The 19,330-nt window shown below is 52.5% G+C and overlaps 2 protein-coding genes across 3 annotated transcripts; both read right to left on the bottom strand.

Annotated features, from left to right (window-relative positions):
• Nucleotides 1–296: 296 nt before the first annotated feature.
• Nucleotides 297–3,854, bottom strand: LOC122365809. Of its 2 annotated transcripts, XM_043337381.1 has the most exons (3): nt 3,819–3,854; nt 1,800–3,051; nt 297–1,361 (listed from the first exon to the last, which is right to left on the bottom strand). In XM_043337381.1, exons 2-3 carry the CDS (start codon nt 3,004–3,006, stop codon nt 775–777), a joined length of 1,794 nt encoding a protein of 597 aa, XP_043193316.1. In that variant the 5' UTR covers nt 3,007–3,051; nt 3,819–3,854; the 3' UTR covers nt 297–774. The 2 variants fall into 2 exon arrangements, with proteins under 2 accessions (XP_043193316.1, XP_043193309.1); XM_043337374.1 differs by lacking the exon at nt 3,819–3,854 and having other exon boundaries at nt 1,800–3,774.
• Nucleotides 3,855–12,254: 8,400 nt separating this feature from the next.
• On the bottom strand, nt 12,255–16,644 carry LOC122365980 (uncharacterized protein K02A2.6-like). Its single transcript, XM_043337693.1, has 4 exons — nt 16,605–16,644; nt 16,134–16,273; nt 13,608–15,911; nt 12,255–13,172 (listed from the first exon to the last, which is right to left on the bottom strand). The coding sequence occupies exons 1-4, from the start codon at nt 16,642–16,644 to the stop codon at nt 12,468–12,470; spliced, it is 3,189 nt and encodes a 1,062-aa protein (XP_043193628.1). The 3' UTR covers nt 12,255–12,467.
• Nucleotides 16,645–19,330: the final 2,686 nt, after the last annotated feature.

The raw sequence follows: 19,330 nt of genomic DNA, 5'->3' as shown, positions 1-19,330 counted from the left end.
CGGATTTTACGACATGCTAGTTTCGGACAAAACCGTGACTGAAATTAAATTGGCATTATAATAAATTTAAAATGTATAATTCCAGTTCGTTCAGACTTCAAGGTCACAGTTTTCCTTTTAAATATGGTCGCAAGTCCAACAAAAGTGCAGCGGCAAATCGGACGCAGGGAAATGTTTGAATGTCGAGACTCGAGTCGCCCGTGATCTTGGACCCTGCGTCACCCGTTCACGTTGATTTCGTAATAAAATACTGTGTGACAAGTTCATATTGCTCAAAATGCACAGAAAGAGGAAAATGTTCGCATATTGATTTATTCATCAGGTTCGATATAGCAAACAATGCATCTTTATGACAGACAGACAATAACGAACAACGATTCATTATAAACACATCATGAATCGTAGCATTCGAGCGGCACCGCCCGGAATAAAATACAGAAAGCCCAAGTTGCCTAATAAAAGCGTTTGGTTAGAGTTTAAGCCACACGCCTGGTGCCATTCGATACATTGTACGGACCTACGCCAGTCAACATCGATGCCACAACATTATCAAAAATGAATGATTAGAAAATAAAGTTAGATTAAATCGTATCACAATCACATCCCTCCTATTCATTATATTGCCCCCAATCCCACTCCATTTGGCTCTGCTTCGCACACCACCAGGGTTCTACCCCAGAGAGCTACTTTCAAAGGCGCCAGACGTTTTACGAGTTGACACCACCGCCACGCGAACATTTGTCAATAAACGATACGACCACCCCGGTGGCGGTTCTAGCCGCAGGCGAGTCCCGGGTCCCACCACACTAGGTAACCTAGTCTCTCAGACAGACGGGCCTTTAGCCTGATCAGTCCGACGGCGGTCTCCGGACCCGTCACTGACCGGCCTTCACCTGTGCCGCACGGCGCACCCACACCACTACCGGTGGCGTCATCGGGTACAGTGACAACAGACCCACTGACGTCCCTACGTCGACTGACGTCATACTGTTCACTGACGCCATCACACCCGGTTACGTAAGGACGCCCGCTGACGTCAGACGCTGTGAGGAGGAGGGCGTCACCGTCGAGCAGCTCCACGGCGGCGCGACGGCCGTCGGGCCAGCTGAGCAGCACGCTGGCCCAGTTCACGTGCGGCACCGGGTAGCCGAGCTCGACCCGGGCGGCCGGCTGCTGGCGCCGCAGCCGCTCCAGCAGAGGTGCCAGCCGCGGGCGCCGGCGCAGCTCGCGCTGCAGACAGGGCGCCGGCAGCGCACCGTCGGCCGCCGCCAGCCGCAGCGGCGGCGGACACAGACCCGCCTCCAGACGGGCGGCCTGGTGCAGCAGCGCCAGACGGCTGAGCTGACGAGGCCGGCCGGCGGCTGGGGGCGGGACATCAGTGTCACAGCCTCTCCCGGTCACCGTCAGCTGCGGTTACTACTGTCGGCGGTTATACAACCAGCACCGGACACCCGATCCAAAGGAGATAAGGGGATTATACAACACTATGGAACGCGTGATCTCCCGTGGGTATTATGGAATCAGCATTTACGATGTAGACATGCAGTTAAACTTAAAAATGTCATTACTAGATAGCGGCCTATGGATAATCAATAAAAACCACAAATCACACATCATTTGTTTTACGATGAGCGGCGGCATAATACACATAACTACTTAACCAATGCCAGCGTTCTGTCAAACACAAGGACACTCTGCACACAAGGACACTCGAACCATAACGTGGCTGCAAAACCACACAAGATCTCCCTACACGTACACAAGACGTCCCTTCTCTAATCGCACACCCATTGCCTCACCTGCCAGCCGCTGTGACACGTCCTCCGTCAGTACCCGCTCCAGCAGCGTCTGGGGGTACCTGCCGAGGATTGCCAGCGAGAGGAGAGCGTCCACCAGGGGCAGCGGACGACCGGTCGACCAGCCGGCCATCCACCGCTCCGTCACCTCCAGCGTATCGGGGGAGGGCGTGTGACCCAGGTGGGCGAATGTGTACAGCAGACGGGCGACGTCCTTCGGTCGGCCGTCCGGTACAGGATCGGTGGCGTCATCTATTGATGGGACGCTGCTGCCATCTGGGCAGCTGCCGCTGGCTGAGATCTGTTGTCGATTCAGTAGCGTCTCCAGCCGTCCTCGCAGAGTGGCCTCGAGTGCAGCCAGCAGCGCTGGATCCCGGAGAGGAGGGGAGCACCAGCAGGCGCCCAGGTGGGCGGCGGCCGGCAGGGACAGAGCGGCGCCGCGCCGCGACACCAGACCGCGCAGCGAGGCGAGCAGCGGCGCGCACGAGACGCGCGCCAGCCGGAGCGCCTTCAGCAGGGCGACCAGCGGTCCCGTCTGGCGGTCCGAGTCAGCCAGCCGGCGGGCGGCGGAGAGCAGCCGCTGCTGCAGCCGGCCGCTGCTGACGGCCGCGCCGCACCGGAACGAGGAGGAGCTGAGCGCCAGCAGGTCCGGCTCGGAGAGCGCGGCGCAGCGGTCGGCCAGCCGGCGCTGCACGCTCCGCCACAGAGCGGCCGGCAGGCGCAGCCGCGCCACACCGGCCACGTACAGCAGCCGCAGCGTGGCGCCAGTGTCACTGGTGTCCGCCAGAGCCGAGAGCACGGCCGGCCGAACCGGGTCCGGCCGGCGGGTCACCAAAGCGGCCGACACCAGCAGCAGGTCGCGCTCAGCAGCCGACAGTGGCGAGCTGGTGAGTCCACTCAGAGCCGCCTCAGTCAGAACAGTCAGCTGGTGCCTATTTGGCCTGGTGTGGGGTCTGATCACATCTAGACTTTGCAGAAATATTATGGATGGTTTGGTTGAATCATTGCTCATATCTTTATTTCCTTGGTCAAATACTTTTGATGAGTGTTGAAGTGATTTAAGAGAGTCAGAATATAGATGATTAATAATTTGGAGCTCTAGGATTTCATTGTCAGCTGTAGGCTTATGCGAGTTTGATGAATACCACTTGCATCTCCACATAGGCATCATAAGAAGCAATGATCTTCTTGCTAATACGTGTTTCAACATTCTCAAGAGTTTTCTTCAGCTTCCTAAGAACAATTAGGACTGTGACTGGTGGCATAAATTTTATCAATATGGGTGCATACCAATGTTCACATATACCATACCAATCCAAAATACAAAAATTACATTGAATTTCCCCACCAAATCCCTATTCCTACTACCAAAATGGTAATTTAACTTCTATTTTTGTGACTTACATACACAATATGCATTATATTCAATATTATCCCCATTATCACAAATTTCTTCAGATAAGAGCCACAGCCTGCACAGTTGAAGGCAGAGGGCTCCCCTGCATGCTTACTTAGCAAATATGCATACAATGATGTGATAACAATTTGGTAAATATTGAGGGATCAATAACATAAGCATCAATACCAAATTGAAAGTTAAATTATCTCAATCCTCAGAATCACGTCAGATTTGCATTGCCAGCGTCAATTCACCAAAATACCTAGGACGGTACTGTATTGTAATTCTTGCCTATTTTAGAATATGGAAAACACAGAAAAATATTGGCTGAAAGTGTATGTGCTAGATGCTTTGCTTGCCCATGATCTATTGATTTTTTGCTGTAGGTCAAGGTATTCAGCTCAATACTCAATAGTTAATCACAATACAGACATTGCTTGTCACCTATGCAAGGGGCACCCAGGGCCGTCCATAGGAAAGTATGAACACATGCCCATCTTGATCTCTACACGCTACGAAAATGTGTTTTGTAATTTGTATCTCATCAATTGAAAAAAAACTCATTTTTCACAAATCATATACAGAACCAATACAGAACAATACGTAAAAATAACTTCCGTTACATATAAAAATATCCATTTCTTTTGCGTCGCTATTCGTGTCACATGCTTCTTGTGTGTCTCATAAACTGCTTCCATATGCTGCCAAATACAATGCTGCAGCGGGAAAGTTAGCCTGTTTCAAAGGAATCTTGAGTGTTTCATTTTTCCCTGCAGCTGTTTCGTCGGTTGCGCTCCTGAAGTGTCGGTGCCCGGTGGTGCCCCTTGCAGTGTTGCTGGCACCCCTTACAGTGTGCGTAGCGCCCCTCAAAGTGATGATGTTGCCCTTCAAATAAACGGTGGCGCCCACGGGCGCCCTTCCAAAGCATCGGAGTAACTAGTAAGCCCTCAATATCATGTTGCCGCCCCCTAACAATCCGTAGCGCCCTTCCATATAATGGCACCAGCCCTTAAAGGGACCTTCCCACCTTCAAAAAAGTTTATGAATTGGCATGAAAGTGATGTCGCTCGGTTCAGAAAGAGCGAAAACGAATATCTACCAAATTTCACCGAAAAATATTCACCGGTTTTCAAGATATCTGACTTTTACTTTTGTTTACTTTTTTGGGATCTCCGCTGTTTCTAGCGACTTTATTTTAGAAGTGCGGCGTTTGCGGCAGATGTTGCGCGCAAATAGCATATACCACCGCGTGCTACAAAACGTTTTAGTCAAACATTTAAAAAATCGTTAGATATCTGCGCTGACGTCACACATTCAGAGGGGTATTCCTAAGCATTAGCCCCTCTGAATCAAAATGCTGCAATTTTGAAATTCAATATTTCCGATTTAAGGCATTTCTCGATGTTGTGAGTGCCGAAACCGGTAATTGTGAGCCAGGGACCCCATTTTGGCTATCTCAACTCAAATCTAATGTTAAGGTGGGAGGGTCCCTTTAACCCTCGCCCGCACGTGCCATTTTCGGTTTTCCCATCCCGTAGAACGCACATGGGGGGTTGCCACCCCCGCGCCATTTCGTTCCTGTTGGAGATAGAGCCTCGCGGTAAGGACCAAAAAGATTCTTGGGAAGAGACGAATCCAATGATTTTCAGTTTTACTTTCTCACAGGGTCGTCGGCGCCACGGATTTGTTAGTGTGTGTGTGTGTGTGGGGGGGGTCGGGTTTCCGGTCTTCGTCTTGATGGGTAGGTGTTTTTACCCACACTCCTCCCGGTTTTTTCGTGTGTTGAGACTTGAGAAAAACCTCGGCGCGCAGCGCCACGAAAGGAGGATATCTTATCTGTAAATCTTAACCCGCGCCCGGCTGGGGGTCCTGGATTTCCACGCCCTGCTGGGGGGGGGGGGTGTTTGAACACCCCCTTCTAACTCGGCTCCTGGGCCACGTAGCGATACGCGGAAGGCGGCGTTCGAAAGAGCGTCAAAAATAATGAGGAAATCACTTCGGTCAATTTTTTGGTCAGGTCAAAGGTCAGGTCACCAGAGGTCATTGAAGGCAAAATTTCGCCGATTTCCAGGTCGAACGTCGACAATTTCCAAGAAGCCAACGCATAACTCGGGAACCAATAGAGCTACAGCGCCGCGGAAAAGCGCATTCGATAGCCCTATTAACGCCCTTTCTGAGTAATTCTCTCAGATTTGACCTAACGTCAACGGTTTTGCCTGCAGGGGGCAAAAACTGCAAAAATAGCCGATTTTTTCGGAAACAGTTTTTCTGCAATAACTTTTGACTCAAGCCTTGTACGAGCTTACTTTTACCGGCATCGTGTTCCTCTCGTCAAGACGCATCGAATGAACTATAACTTGACCTTGAAAGGTCAACCTGAAAATTTGACCTCAGGTCAAGGTCATGACCTGACCGGAAAGGGTCATGTTGCATATCAGTCGATCCGTATCGTCGAGCTGAACACATCTAAGGCGTTTTCATCGCTCTAGCATGCCTCTATCAAAAGTTATTTGCGAAAAACTGTTAGATACCATTCGTGACCTAAGATGACCTCAGGGCATACACAGGGGTCACGGACACCATTTTCATGTTCAGTGTGTCTAAACCACTTGTAATTCAGTGTTTGGGAGTGTTTATAATGTCTTTCGTCCAAAAGAGGCGCATTTCAATTTTCTCCCATTGACTTATAATGGGGAGGTCGCAAAATTGACCTGACCTTAGGTCATCGATATCAAAATTCTGAGATATACATTTTGTACATGCTATTGCTCTTAGCAATCGCTGAAAGTTTCAAAGCGATCGGTCACTCGGTGTAGCTATGACAGACGTTGAAACTTTTTTTATGAGGTGAGGTCACTTCAAGTGACCTGGTGACCTGACCTTGAATGACCTTGGTCTGAAATTTTCACAAAATGTGTAGAATTGATGTATGATAAGGTGTACCAATTCGCGAAAAACCACAAAGGGGGTGTTCAACCCCCCCCCCCCCCCCCAGCAGGGCGCGTACATCTGAGATGTAAAGTCAGGTCAAATATGTGACCTCACCAATCATGATAAGATATGGGAAAAAGTACGAATGCCCTCTGCTTTGAACGAATATGCTAAAAACGCTAGATACTTTTATAGCCATGACACCTTGCTCATTTTAGACAACAACTTTTGAGGGAGACGCTGTAGAGCGATGACAGCACCTGGAGTGTGTTCAGCTCAGCAACACAGATCGATCTATATATATGCAGCAGGTTCTTTTCCGGTCAGGACATGACCTTTACCCAGTGGCGTATCCAGGATCTTGAAAAGGGGGAGGCCAAACCTGCTCAAGGGGCCCACCCTTACCTTAGGGGCCCCAGTGGTAGCATACTTAAACCACGCACAGGTGCGGTTTTTTTTGCCACTTTCGCTATGTGAGGGAGCCCTTAGGCACACTTGGCAATCTAAAAACTCTGAAGGCTCATTTTGGCCTCTGAAAGCCCCTCTTCGGCGACAGAGTGAACGACTCTGGCCTCAGCCGGCCACATAATGTTCGGCAACAGAGTGAACGACTCTGGCCTGAGCCGGCCCTATAATGGCCTCAGGAGACCCATGCTATTGCTGACCTCCCAGGGCCCCACGCTGGCTCTTTGGAGCCTTTGAGTCAGTCTGATGGCCCTATGCCGCTCTCGAAGCCACGCCGGTCTCTAGAAGCCCATGCTGCCCTCTGAGGGTTCCGCGCTGGCTTCAAAGGGCCATTCATACCTCAGGGAACTCAAACATGCAGAAGATCTGAAGTATGGCTGCCGAGGCCCTCAAAGTGGCCTCTAATGGCCCGATGCCAGCCTATGAAGGCCCCGTGCTGGCTTCTGAGGGCCCAGCACCAGCGTCTGAAGTCAGATGACAGCTGGCCCCACGCTGGCCTCAGAGGGTTCACGCTGGTCACAGAGGGCCTCACACTGGCCTCAGAGGGCTCCACATTGTCTTCAGAGGGTCCTAAACTGGTCTCAGTGGTCAGTGGGCCTCAAACTGACTTCAGAAGGCCCCACGCCGCTGGGCTTAGAAGACCCCAAGCTGGACATAGACAGCCCCACACTGAACATGAGGGCCCCACACTGTCCTAAGAAAGCCCAACAATGGACTTAGAGGGCCCCACGCTGGCCTTAGAGGGCTGCACGCTGGCTCCTTAGGGTTCCAACTTCCACGCCAGCGTCAATGGGTCCCACGCCCAAGTCTAAGCTTCTGTAGGACCGCTGAAGCGGCCTCTGAGGGCCCCCACGCTAGCTCTGGCTCGGCCTCAGCCTCTGAGGGCCCTGAGACGGCCTATGAGGGCCCTACGCCGGCCTCTGACTTCTGAGGGCCATCAAACGGCAAATTTAAGATAGTTTGACGTATTTGACTTTATTTAATGACTTAATGATGTAATGACTTTATTTAAGTTTGGGCCAGTACTTCGGATAAGGCCCTGAAGGTTGTTTCTCTTGGGACACCCAAGCATGCACATTGCACGTACCCAGGATTTCGTCCAGGAGGGGACAACCTGCTCTCGAAGGGTTACCTGGGGGCACTGTCAACCCAGGCAGGGACGTATCCAGAACATTTTGATGGGGGGATTGGGCACGGTGGGTCCGGTCCCCCTTGCGGACGGGCCCCTCTATCTGTCTGTCTGTTTCACTGTCTACCTGCCTGTCTGTCTGTCTAAGCCCTGAAAAAATGTGGAAAATTGGCAGATAAAAGTATCATTTTGCCAGAGAAATGTGCATAAAATGCACGGTCTTTTATGAAGAAGCGAAGCGAGTGAGCCCCTCAGAGTCGCCGATGTTGGTCCCTCAGACGTGTCTGTGAAAGGCCGTCAAATGCGCTGGTGTGGGGTCCACACAGGCGCCGTTGTGGGGGTCTTAGGCTTAGAGACGCTGGTAGGGGCCGTCATAGGCATGTATGGGGCCCTGAAAGTTACTAGTGGCCCTTCATAGGCCGGCAAGGGAACCTCAGATGCCGGTAAGAGGCCCTCAGAGTCGCCGGTAAATGGCCGTTAGATGCGCTGGTATAGGGCCCCCGGAGGCGCCGGTGAGCGGGCCTTCAGAGCCGCCGATGTAAGCCGTTAAGAGGCACTGGTGACGGGACCTTAGAGGTGGCGGTGAGGGCCCTCCCAGGCGCCATTGTGAGGGCCCTCAGAAACACTGATGTGGGCCGTGGGGCATAACAAACAGGTGTGGGGCCCTTACAGCTGATCCCTCATTAGCCTTCAAGGACCCCCAGAGGCCGGCAAGGTCCTTCAGAACCTGGGGTGGGGCCCTTCTGGAGATAAGTGTGCCTACATAAGAGCCCATGACGCATTCTCAAAAGCCCCATGGTGTCCTTTCACTCCTTTCCAGTTGAACCGTGGCCAGCGCGGACCCTCTGATGTCAATTGGCACCGTAGGGCCCCTTCGGGCCCGAGGGGACCCTAAACCATATAACGGACACGTGTCTCCTCGCCCCTGGCTATGCCATTGAATCCAAGTGATCAGGGGCCCTTTAGGTAATCAGGGGCATCTCAGGTGACTGCACGGGCTTTCCAATTGATCAGGGGCCCACCAGGTTACCATGACCAGGGGACCCTCTGAAAATCAGGTGCCGGTTATACCAGGGGCTCCTCGGGCAACCAAGGGCCTTCATGTGACTGCAGAGGCCCTTCAGATAACCAGGTACTCCCCGGGTAAACATTGGCCCCTCAGGTGACCAGGGCTTCTTTAGATGACTGGCCAGGGGCCATCCAGGGGATCAGGGGCCCCTTGGGTAACTAGGGGCCCCTCAGATAACCAGGGGCCCCTCAGGTAACCAGAGGCCCCTCGGGTAACCAGGGGTCCTTTACCAGGAGTCCTTCAGATAACCAGGGGTCCTTCAGGTAACCAGGGGCCCCTCAGGTAAACAGGGTCCCGTGACCAGGGGCCCTCAGGTAACCAGGGCCCCTTAGATACCTAACCAGGGGCCCCTCAGGTGACCAGGGGCCCCTCGGGTAGCCAGGGGCCTTAGACAACCAGGAAGCTCTCAGACAGCCAGGGGCCCCTCAGATAACCAGGGGCCCTCAGGTAACTAGGGGCTCGTCACATAACCAGGGGCTCCTCAGGTGACCAGGGGGCCTTCAGGTAACCAGGGGGATCCTCAGGTAGCCAGAGGCTCTCAGGTAGTTAGGGGCGCTCTGTGTTCGTCACTGTGATAGATATCGCTCTTTGATATCAGTTTTTCTTCCGAGTAAAAGACGTTCTGTCTAGTACTGGAATTAAGGCAGGAAGACCCAGAACGCTTTCGTCACGCTGGTCCCCCTGAGTCATCCTTGGACCTCAGGGGCCCCCGTGGCCCCCCTTGGGTACGTCACTGCACTCAAGTGACCCAAAGGGTTCACTTGCATGTCTGATCCCAAAGGGGGAGGCCATGGCCTCTTGGCCTCCCCCCTGGATACGCCACTGCCTTTACCTGATGCCAAGTTTCAAGTTAAGTTTTTAAGTTCATATTGTAAGCCATGCGACGTGTTTCGACGAAACAAACAAGATAGTGATACATGAATATCATACACATTCACTGAATCATAGGTTGTTACAGAACAAATGTTTCGGCAAAATCCGTCCGTTTATCTGTTTGGCCTCTGTGGTACACAAGCCATAGACCCGAAGTCATATCTGACTCTGAGGCGAGGTTGGCGAAAGAGCTTTAAAAAAGCTATCGAATACGTTTTCTGTGTCGCCGTAGCTCTTATTCGTGTTTTACAGGTCGCTAAGGTAAAACGTTTACCAACGTAACGCTAAGGTATGCTTTCGGCCCCTGATCGAGGTAGAGCTTCGCGGAAAAGCGAGGATGCTGCCCGTGATGAGAGAAAGCCGATGATGCCCAATTTCAAGGTCTTGGTCGCGTCATTTTAGGTTAACGCCCAAAGTAGGAAAAATCTGGCCTGCTAGAACTTTTTTTCATTTTTTCATTTAGTTGAGTAGGTGCTTCGGCCCTTACAGGCCATTGCGCACCGTGTGTGTTCATATTATATTGGAAGTAGAGAGAGAAAGAGTGAATCAAAATAAGATGACCAGCCTACAATCGATGGAGTAGACCTATTTGAACGAGAAAAGAGAAGAGAAGTTGAAGTAACCCAGGATGATCGTCGCCTAAGACAACGTGTAATGACAATGTGATATCATGTGCTCGACAGTAATCTTGTATGTGTTGACGTTCTGTGATATATTTCCTACAATCTATCAAGATGTGTTTGATGTCCAATACTACTCTGCATTGATGGCAAGTAGGTCTTGGTTGGTGAGCAAATATAAAGTTATGAGTGAGATGGGTGTGTCCGATACGCATCCTTGTTAATACTTTTTCTTCTTTTCTGGAATGACGATTTGATGATGACCAATTACTTATGAGTGGCTTAATTCTATGTAATTGTGTACCAGCTCCGTCTATGTCCCAAATGCGTTGCCAGTAGCTGTAGCAATGGTACGTAATGGAGGCACGAATGGAACAGTAGTCATATGGAGTTTCAGTTATGTGTTGCAGTGCTAGGGCCTGCTTGGCAAAGCGGTCTGCTGTCTCATTGCCGCTAATTCCACTATGTCCAGGCACCCATAAAAATCTAATTTCGGCTTCTCTCTCGATGAGTTGTTGATGTATATCCAGTATTTTTAGGTGTATGTGCTGTGTGATATCTGGTCGTTGAAGACTTAATATTGCTGACTTTGAGTCAGAGCAAATACATGCTTTTTGAATATTGTGCTGCTTAACAAGCTGAAGAGCATGGGATATTCCGTACAACTCTGCATGGTGTACGGTTAAATCGTTCTGTAGTCTCAACTTTGTTTCTGGAAGTGTGGAAGCAAAAATGCCAACGCCGACCGTGTTGTTTAACTTGGAGCCGTCCGTAAAAACAAATTGGAAGTGAGGAAAAGCCGCCTGGTACTCGAGAAATGTTTGCTGTATCTCATCTGCAGAAAAAGTGTGTTTTTTATTTGCGAGCAGAAAAGAAGTACTAAGAGGTCGAGCCGTCCAGGGGGATATGAAGAATTGGGGGAGGGGTGTGATGCTGGGTAATACATATCCAATGTCATCCTGGTACTTTTTAACCCTGGAGGCGATGGTGAGTCCCGTTCTTCTTTCGCATCTGCCAAGATAACTAAAGTGCAGCCTTGGCAGAACAGATGTTGATGCATAAGCGGCATGAGCTGGATGTTGTTTGATCTTTGTGTAATATCTGAGTGTAAGTTCTATTCTTCTGATGTGTAGTGGAAGAATGTGTGCCTCAACTTGCAATGAGTGGATGGGTGAGGTTCTCATTGCACCTAATGCTAATCTAATAAAGTTGTTTTGGACTGCCTCTAATTTGAGCAGGTTCGTTCGACTTCCTCCGGCGTAAACGACGGACCCGTACTCTATTATTGGTAAGACTATTGCTTTGTATAGGCGGAGCAGCGTAGATCGGTCGGCACCAGAAGCCGCACCGGTAAGACAGCGAAAAAGATTAAGTCTTTTCTTGCATTTTATTTGTATGTGTTTTATGTGGTGAGTCATAGACAGCCTCCTGTCTAGAATTACTCCTAAAAACTTGAAGCTCGAGACAAGCGGGATAGACACATCATTGAGCTGTGGATGATGCGTGAGTTCGAGTCTATTGTTTTTTGTGAATATCATAAAGGCCGATTTTGGTGCAGAAAATTCTAGGCCATTTGTTCTGGACCAGCGTTCGATTACATTTAGGGCACCCTGTAGCCGCTGTACGCCTATATCAGGGTCCCTACATAGATGTGCACCAAATAGCGCTATCGTCTGCAAATAAAGAAAAAGAAATATCGGAAGGAATGCCATCAAATAAATCGTCGATCATGATGTTGAATAGCGTTGGTGAGAGGCAACTGCCTTGAGGGAGGCCGTTTTCTAATTCGTGGTAAGTAGAAAAAATGGAACGGTGTTTGACTTGAAATCGCCTGTTTTGAGAAAGAAAGTTGAACAAGTAATGTGCCAGATGGCCCTTGATGCCAAGTCTTTGAAGTTTGGACAGGACAACAAAGCTGGCTTGTGGACTGTAGCGTCGTCTCTCAGCTCGGCTCGTCCAGCTAGAGATGACCTTCAGAGTAGAGATGTATTGGGCGACCAAACGGCAGGACGGCACAGCCAAGACTGAATAGCGCGCCAAAAGGCACACGTGACATAACTACTGTATAGAGGGCAGCACACACTACCCAACACCACCCCCTGCTAAATAAGCGCCCAGCTACCGAACACAAGCAAAACAAACAGAAACGTAGCCACTGATGTGCATATGTACGACTATCAAAACACTAACCCACCACCAAGCGGTCGGGCTCACGTCGCACCCGCGAGGAGCGCCGCAAGACCGGCACCGCATCCGAACACTCGGCCGGCGACGCAGTGTCCGCGCCGCGCACGACAGTCTCACGTGCAGTCTCACGTGTCTGAGTCTCACGTGCAGGCACCCCGGCCGGCCCAGGGGAGTCGGGCGGCGGCGGCCGCTCAGCCTCGGGCGGCGGCGGCCGCCCAGCCTCCTCCGGCCCCGGAGACGGCGCCACCACCGCAGCCGCCGGCACCGAACCCGTCGCCCCCGCCGACCCGCTCGCTGACGGCCCAGCGGCCGGCGCCGGCAGCGTCCCGCCCATGGCGGCGTCCAGCGGCGTCCTTGCGCGGTCAGGCCCGGCGATGTCCTCCGGTGTCACCCCTCGCCCAGACTGCCCGGCACGCAGCAGCTGATCGGCGTGACGGCTCCAGCAGGTGTCCCCGACGTCCACCTCGTAGGAGACAGGTCCCGTCTTGGCAGCGATACGGCCCCGCCGCCACTTGGGTCCAGAGAAGCTGCGAGCCCAGACGTCCTCGCCGATGCCGAACCCGCGCAGCTCGCCGCCAGCTGTCTCCGCCATCCGCGCCTGGTAGTCGACAGCCGTCTGCGCACGGTCGGGGCGAAGAAGATCGAGCCGGGTCCTCAGAGTCCGGCCGTACAGCAACTCCGCCGGCGACCTCCCCGTGGAAACCTGCGGAGCATTGCGGTAAGACATCAGAAATCTGGCCAGACGCGTCGCCAGACTCTGACCATCCTGGATGCTCGCTTTCAGGCTGTTCTTTACAGTTTGAACTGCTCTTTCCGCTGCGCCGTTACTGGACGGATGGTACGGAGCGACTTTGATGTGACGTACACCGTTCATCATCATAAACTCTGACATCTCACGAGAAGTAAACTGTGGTCCATTATCTGACACAACTTGCTTTGGCAGACCCAACCGCGCGAACAAAGACCTCAGTTCATCGATGGTACGCTCGGCGGACACAGTTTTCATAGGGATGACCTCCAACCACTTTGAGTAGCTGTCATGGGCCACAAGAAACATGCTGCCCTGAAACGGCCCAGCAAAGTCGATGTGAACCCGTTCCCACGGGCCCTGGGTGGGTTCCCACGGATGCAAACTTGCCTTTGGAGGCGCCGCGCGTTTCTCAACGCAGGACCCGCAGACTCTGGCCAGGCTCTCCAGCTCGGTGTCGAGTCCGGGCCACCAGACATACCTTCTGGCCAGCTGCTTCATCTTCACGGATCCCAGATGTCCAGCATGCAGCTCCTGCAACACTCTGTTGCGCATTTTTGTGGGCACAACCACCCTTCCGCCCCACAGTAAACAGTCCCCATCCGTAGAGAGCTCGGTAGAGCGCTGTTTAAATGCTCTAAACTCGGGCTCCACTACAGAGGGCCATCCCGAACGAACATACGTCAGAACTCTCCCCAGAGTGGAGTCTCGTCGGGTGAGCGTCTCCACCTCCTGGGCCGACAGAGCTGGTCCTTCCTCCTCCCAGTGCCGTACCAGGTACACCTCTTCCTCTTCCACAGAGTCTCCGTCGGCTCCAACCTGCGGCAGTCGCGACAGAACATCAGCCAGCCCCATGTTCTCAGACTTCCTCAGCTCGACCTCGTACGAGAACGCCGCGAGCTGAAGGGCGTATCTCTGCATACGCGCAGCTGACAGTGCCGGGAGCTCTCTCTGTGGGTTCAAGATGTGAGACAGAGCACGGTTGTCGGTCACGAGATGGAAGTGCTTACCATACAGGTACTGGCTGAATCTTCTGACACCGAAGGATACTGCGACCGCCTCCTTCTCTACCATGGCGTACTTCTGCTCCGTCGCTGTCAGCGTCCGCGAAGCGAAGCACACCGGTCTCTCCGTCCCGTCTGGAAGCACATGGACGAGAGCTGCTCCAACGCCAACGCTGCTTGCATCAGTGACGAGCTTGAGAGGGAGGGTCAGGTCAAATCTCATCAGCACACTTCCACTTGTCAGCACCCTCTTTACCTGGTCCAAAGACGACTGGCACGCTGCCGTCCAGCGCCATACCGCCCCCTTCTTGAGCAGCGCGTAGAGCGGCGCCAGCATCGAAGCCAAGCTGGGGACCAGGCGCTGGTAGTAGTTCACTGAACCCAGCAGCGCCCTCAGCTCGGTGACGTTCCTCGGCTCGCGCATGCCGACCACTGCTGCCACCTTCTCTGGAACAGGCTTCAACCCGTCTGCAGAAATGATCCACCCCAAGTACTTGACCTCTCTTATGTTGAACTCGCACTTCTCCCTCTTGAGTCTAGCCCCGTGCTCTTTCAGCCTACCCAGAACCCTGTCAAGGCGCCTCAGGAGGTCTGCTTCGTTCTCACCCGTCACCAACAGGTCATCAAGATACGCCACACAACCATCAATGCCCTCCAAGATCTGATCAATAGCTGACTGGAAAATCCCACAACACTCACTGATACCGAAGGGCAGCCGGTTCATGCGCAGCCTCCCGATGTGAGTGGTCACCGTTGTGATGTCCTTGGAGTCGGCTTCCAGCTCCTGCTGCAAGTAGGCGTCTCGCAAGTCCAGCCTCGCGAACACCTTACCCTGGACACCTGCGAAGACCTCCTCCGGCGTCGGAGTGGGATGTCTCTGCGGCACGATCTGGGGGTTGACGGTCAACCTGTAGTCAGCACAGAGACGTACGCCATCTGCCTTCGGAATGGGGACGAGCGGAGTCCCCCATCCCGAGTTATGACTACTGTCAACCCTCTCCGCAATCCCCTCTGAGATCCAGCGGTTGAGCTCCCTCTCCACAGCAGACCTGAGAGCAAAGGGGACTGACCTAGCTGGGTAATAGACCGGTTGGGCCCCAGGTTTCAGCTGCAGACGCGCTCTCACGGACAGCTTCCCCAGCTCCTCCTTGAACACATCAGCGTGCCGCTGCAGCACCTGGTCTAGCGACAGGTCAATCGTCTTTACCTGTGCAGGTGACTTCAGGCCCATCTGAAGTGGACCGATCCATTCTCTCCCCATCAGAGGCTTGTGAGGAGGCAGCCTGCTGACGACCAGCCGAAGCATCTTCTGCTGTCCACGCAGCTCCACGCTCACGTCAGCCTCTCCTGCCAACGGGACCTCCTGGCCGGTGAACGACGTCAGCACCAGCTGGCTAGGTCTCAACTTCAGCCTTGGGACGAGAGTCTGATCACTGACAATAGTGACAGGCGAACCAGTGTCAACAACAAACTCAATGTTTGCGCCATTCACGAGGAGTTCAGCTGTCGGGGCTCCAGCTACACTCCCTCCTCCCATCTGGACGTTCCACAGGCCATCAGGCTCAACAGACAACATACACTGGGTCTGGTCAGCAACCTGTCTCACCTGACCCCCGTGTCCACCGCGTCCTCCGCCTCCAGACGGCTTCCTTCCAGGGCAGTCGCGCTTCAGGTGCCCCGGCTTTCCGCACTGGAAACATGTCATTTTTGCACCAGACGGACACAACGCCTTCCTGTGACCGACCTGACCACATTTGAAACATTTCCCACGAAATTCCTTCACGGGCCCTCCGGTATGACTACCATCACCCGATCTCTGTCTCCAGTCAGTTGACTTACTTGCATCCTGGCGGATAGCTTGAACCTGAGTCGCTCCTGCTCCACCCTGAACCAGCGACCCCAGCTGCCGTACGTCCTGGTAGACCCTGGCTGCGCTCCTGATGTCCATCAAAGTCAGGTCGTCTCCCTTCTCCGCTGCCTTCAGCAGAAGCTTCTCCCGTAGCTGGCCAAAGCTCCCAGCTACGCACCGGTCACGAAGCTCCCGTTCCTGCTCTGCAACGGAAAAAACCACATCGGCGTCCCTGAACACGCAGCCTGCCCAGAAACTGGTCAAATTCTTCCCCCGGCTGCATGCACATGCTGTGAAATGTCATGCGCTCAGCGATCACATTACGACTGGGTGACAAGTACGCTGCCAACTTCCTTTTGCAACATTCAAATGCATCGGGCACGGCAACAGCTGGGTCAGGCAGGGTGTCAAAAACATCGGCGATATCGGACCCCAACAGGTGCAGTAACACGGCACATTTCCTCTCACTCTCTGTGATATTCAAGGCAACCAAGTACCGCTCTACACCCTTTGACCATCTCTCAAAATCCTCACCGGTTCTGTACGGCTCCACTGCAGGCAGCTGCAATGCCATCTTGATCGCGCAGTACCACCGGCCGCACACCCACCCACTCTGACCAGCCGACCTCTCCCTACCTGCCAGACGGGTCTGCGCGACCCTCCGCCCGGTCGCCTGTGCCCCGCGGCTGGTCGTTCACCGGTCGCCGACCGCACTGCTGAGCCGTTCACTGGCGCCCCGGCCGGCCCGCCACTCAGCCGGTCGCTGACAGCGCCGCGGAGCCGTTCACCGGCGCCCCGGCCGGTCCGTCACGCAGCCGTCGCTCGCCGCAGGTCGCTCCGTCCGCCGGTGCCGCAGCCGTCGCCGCTGAAGACGGCTTCCTCTGCTCCCCGCAGATCCGAAGACTCGTCGCCAAGTGTAGCGTCGTCTCTCAGCTCGGCTCGTCCAGCTAGAGATGACCTTCAGAGTAGAGATGTATTGGGCGACCAAACGGCAGGACGGCACAGCCAAGACTGAATAGCGCGCCAAAAGGCACACGTGACATAACTACTGTATAGAGGGCAGCACACACTACCCAACATGGACCATATCAAAAGCATTCTTGATATCGAGAAATATTGCTGTGGTGTGTTCCTTATTTTTATATCCTTTTCGAATAGCACTTTCGAGTCGAACTAAATGATCTACTGGAGAGTGTTGCTTACGAAAACCGCATTGGTACTTGGAGAGTTTGCTATGCTTTTCGAGGAAGTACATGAGTCGCTTGGAAACCATTCTTTCTAACAGTTTTCCCAAACAACTACTCATGGCGATCGGACGATAACTATTAGGATCATAGCGAGCCTTTCCTGGTTTCAAGAGAGCGACAATTATACTGTTCTTCCAATCTTCTGGAAATAAGTGGCCAGAGAAGAGGTCATTAAATGTTTGAAGAATATAAAGCCTTGAATGTTCTGAAAGATGGCGAAAAAATGAGTAGTGTAGTTTGTCGGGTCCAACAGACGTGTTCCCGGCTGAGTGTATCGCATCATTGAATTCATGCATTGTGAAAGGAGCATTATACTCTTCGTTGTTTTGTGAATTAAACATAGTAGGGTCAACTTGGAAAAGTTGACGTGCAGTGTTAAGAAAATCAGGACGGTATTTTGCGTTAGAACTGGTATGTGCAATAGTTTCTGCTAAACAATTAACCACATCCTGAGGATCACTAATCGTATCCCCAGTTCCCGGTAGCCTGAGCATAGGGAATGTTGCACTGGAATGTTTTCCGGAGAGGCGACGAACTAAAGTCCAAATCCTACTCAGTGGAGTAGAAGAAGTAAAAGACGAAAGAAAACGTTGCCAGGAGTCTCGCTTTGCTGTTTTAATAACTCTCTTTGCGTTTGCGCGTTCCCGATTTCGTCTTATCAATGCATCATCTGTGCGATGCCGCAGATAGGCGCGAAAAGCTCTTTTCCTTTTAGCTATGGCTTGACGGACAGCAGAGGTCCACCACGGCACAGCTTTACCTGTGGTGGGTGGTTTCGTAAGAGGAATGCATTGTTGTGCAGCTGATATGAGAGTTTCTGTTATATATGAAATTCCATCCTCTGGATGATCAAAGCGTTCTTGGTGTTGGAACTCGCATAACTCGGTGAATTTGAGCCAGTCTGCTCTGTCCAAATTCCACCGAGGAACGAACGAACCTATTCCAGGAACTGGAAAACAGAATCGAAGAGAAATGGGATAGTGATCACTATCATGTATGTCGCTATCAACAGTCCACTCGAACCAAGTGGCCAGGGACGGAGAAGAAATGGTCAAGTCAATGGCAGATTCGGTGTTGTGTGATAAGTGAAAGTGTGTTGGCTGATTGCAGTTTAACGTTACTAATCTATTCATGTCCAAGAAGTCTTCGACTATTTTCCCTCTGTGATCTAATGCCTGTTCATCCCACCATTCTGGACTGTGGGCATTAAAATCACCAAGTAGAAGAAATGGATTCTGAAACTGGTTGATGAGATGGTTGAGCTGTCTAAGAAGATCAGTGTCATCCAGATCCGGAGGAAGATAAAGACTACAAATATCGATGTTCCTGTCGTTGATATACATGGTACATGCAACGGCCTGTAAATCTGTTTGGATATCAAGTAAACTGTGTGTGTAATCATTTTGAATGTAAAGCGCCACACCACCGTGTCGGCGCTCTCCATAGAGTTCATCGTGTCTATATAATGTGTAATTAGAAAGTTGAAAATTATACTGATCGGTTGGTAAAAACCAAGTTTCTTGGAGAGCAATAAGTACCGGAGTGAGTACCGAGAAGAAGTTTTTTTATTTCGGCCCACTTAGAAAGCAGGCCACGACAATTCCATTGCAGCATGGTGTGCGGATTCATGATTGTGGACGCGAAGATCTTCCACGGCTGGGCGAGGCCCAGCTCGACGCGCGGTTACGCCCCATCGCCACCCGAACCGGTGGTCGTGGCTGGCGATCTTTGGACTGTTCATCCGTGTGATGGGAGGGTTTTGGGCGAGCGCCACTCGATCTCTGGACTTTTATCCAGCCAGTGGAGCGGCTTGCTCCAACAGACTTTGCCTTCTGCGCAATCTCGGGAGAGACAGCTGGCTGGGAGTCAGGAGAGGACGGCATCTGTTCATCAGGGACTTCAGACGTCTGAGTCGTGCTCGTGGTGGCGATCGGTTCGGGGCTCAGAGGCCGCAGCAGCTCCAGAGGAGGTAGCGCGGCGATCGGCTCAGTCTGTGTGCTGGAAGAGGTTGTC

The sequence above is a fragment of the Amphibalanus amphitrite genome, unplaced genomic scaffold (assembly GCF_019059575.1).
Source record: "Amphibalanus amphitrite isolate SeventyFive unplaced genomic scaffold, NRLGWU_Aamphi_draft 000029F_arrow, whole genome shotgun sequence".
NCBI classification, from domain to species: domain Eukaryota; kingdom Metazoa; phylum Arthropoda; class Thecostraca; order Balanomorpha; family Balanidae; genus Amphibalanus; species Amphibalanus amphitrite.
This window is presented reverse-complemented; position numbering and strand designations above follow the sequence as displayed.

Excerpts from the sequence above, each read along its gene's own strand:
- LOC122365980 (XM_043337693.1), bottom strand. The coding sequence starts at position 16,644 with ATGGCATTGCAGCTGCCTGCAGTGGAGCCGTACAGAACCG. Across the intron at positions 16,274-16,604 it reads AGTGGAGCCGTACAGAACCG|AGCAGGAACGGGAGCTTCGT; the intron begins GTGAGGATTTTG and ends TTTCCGTTGCAG. Across the intron at positions 13,173-13,607 it reads AACGCGCGGCGCCTCCAAAG|GTTTCCACGGGGAGGTCGCC; the intron begins GCAAGTTTGCAT and ends AATGCTCCGCAG.
- LOC122365809 (XM_043337381.1), bottom strand. The coding sequence starts at position 3,006 with ATGTTGAAACACGTATTAGCAAGAAGATCATTGCTTCTTATGATGCCT. Across the intron at positions 1,362-1,799 it reads CGTGTCACAGCGGCTGGCAG|CCGCCGGCCGGCCTCGTCAG; the intron begins GTGAGGCAATGG and ends TCCCGCCCCCAG.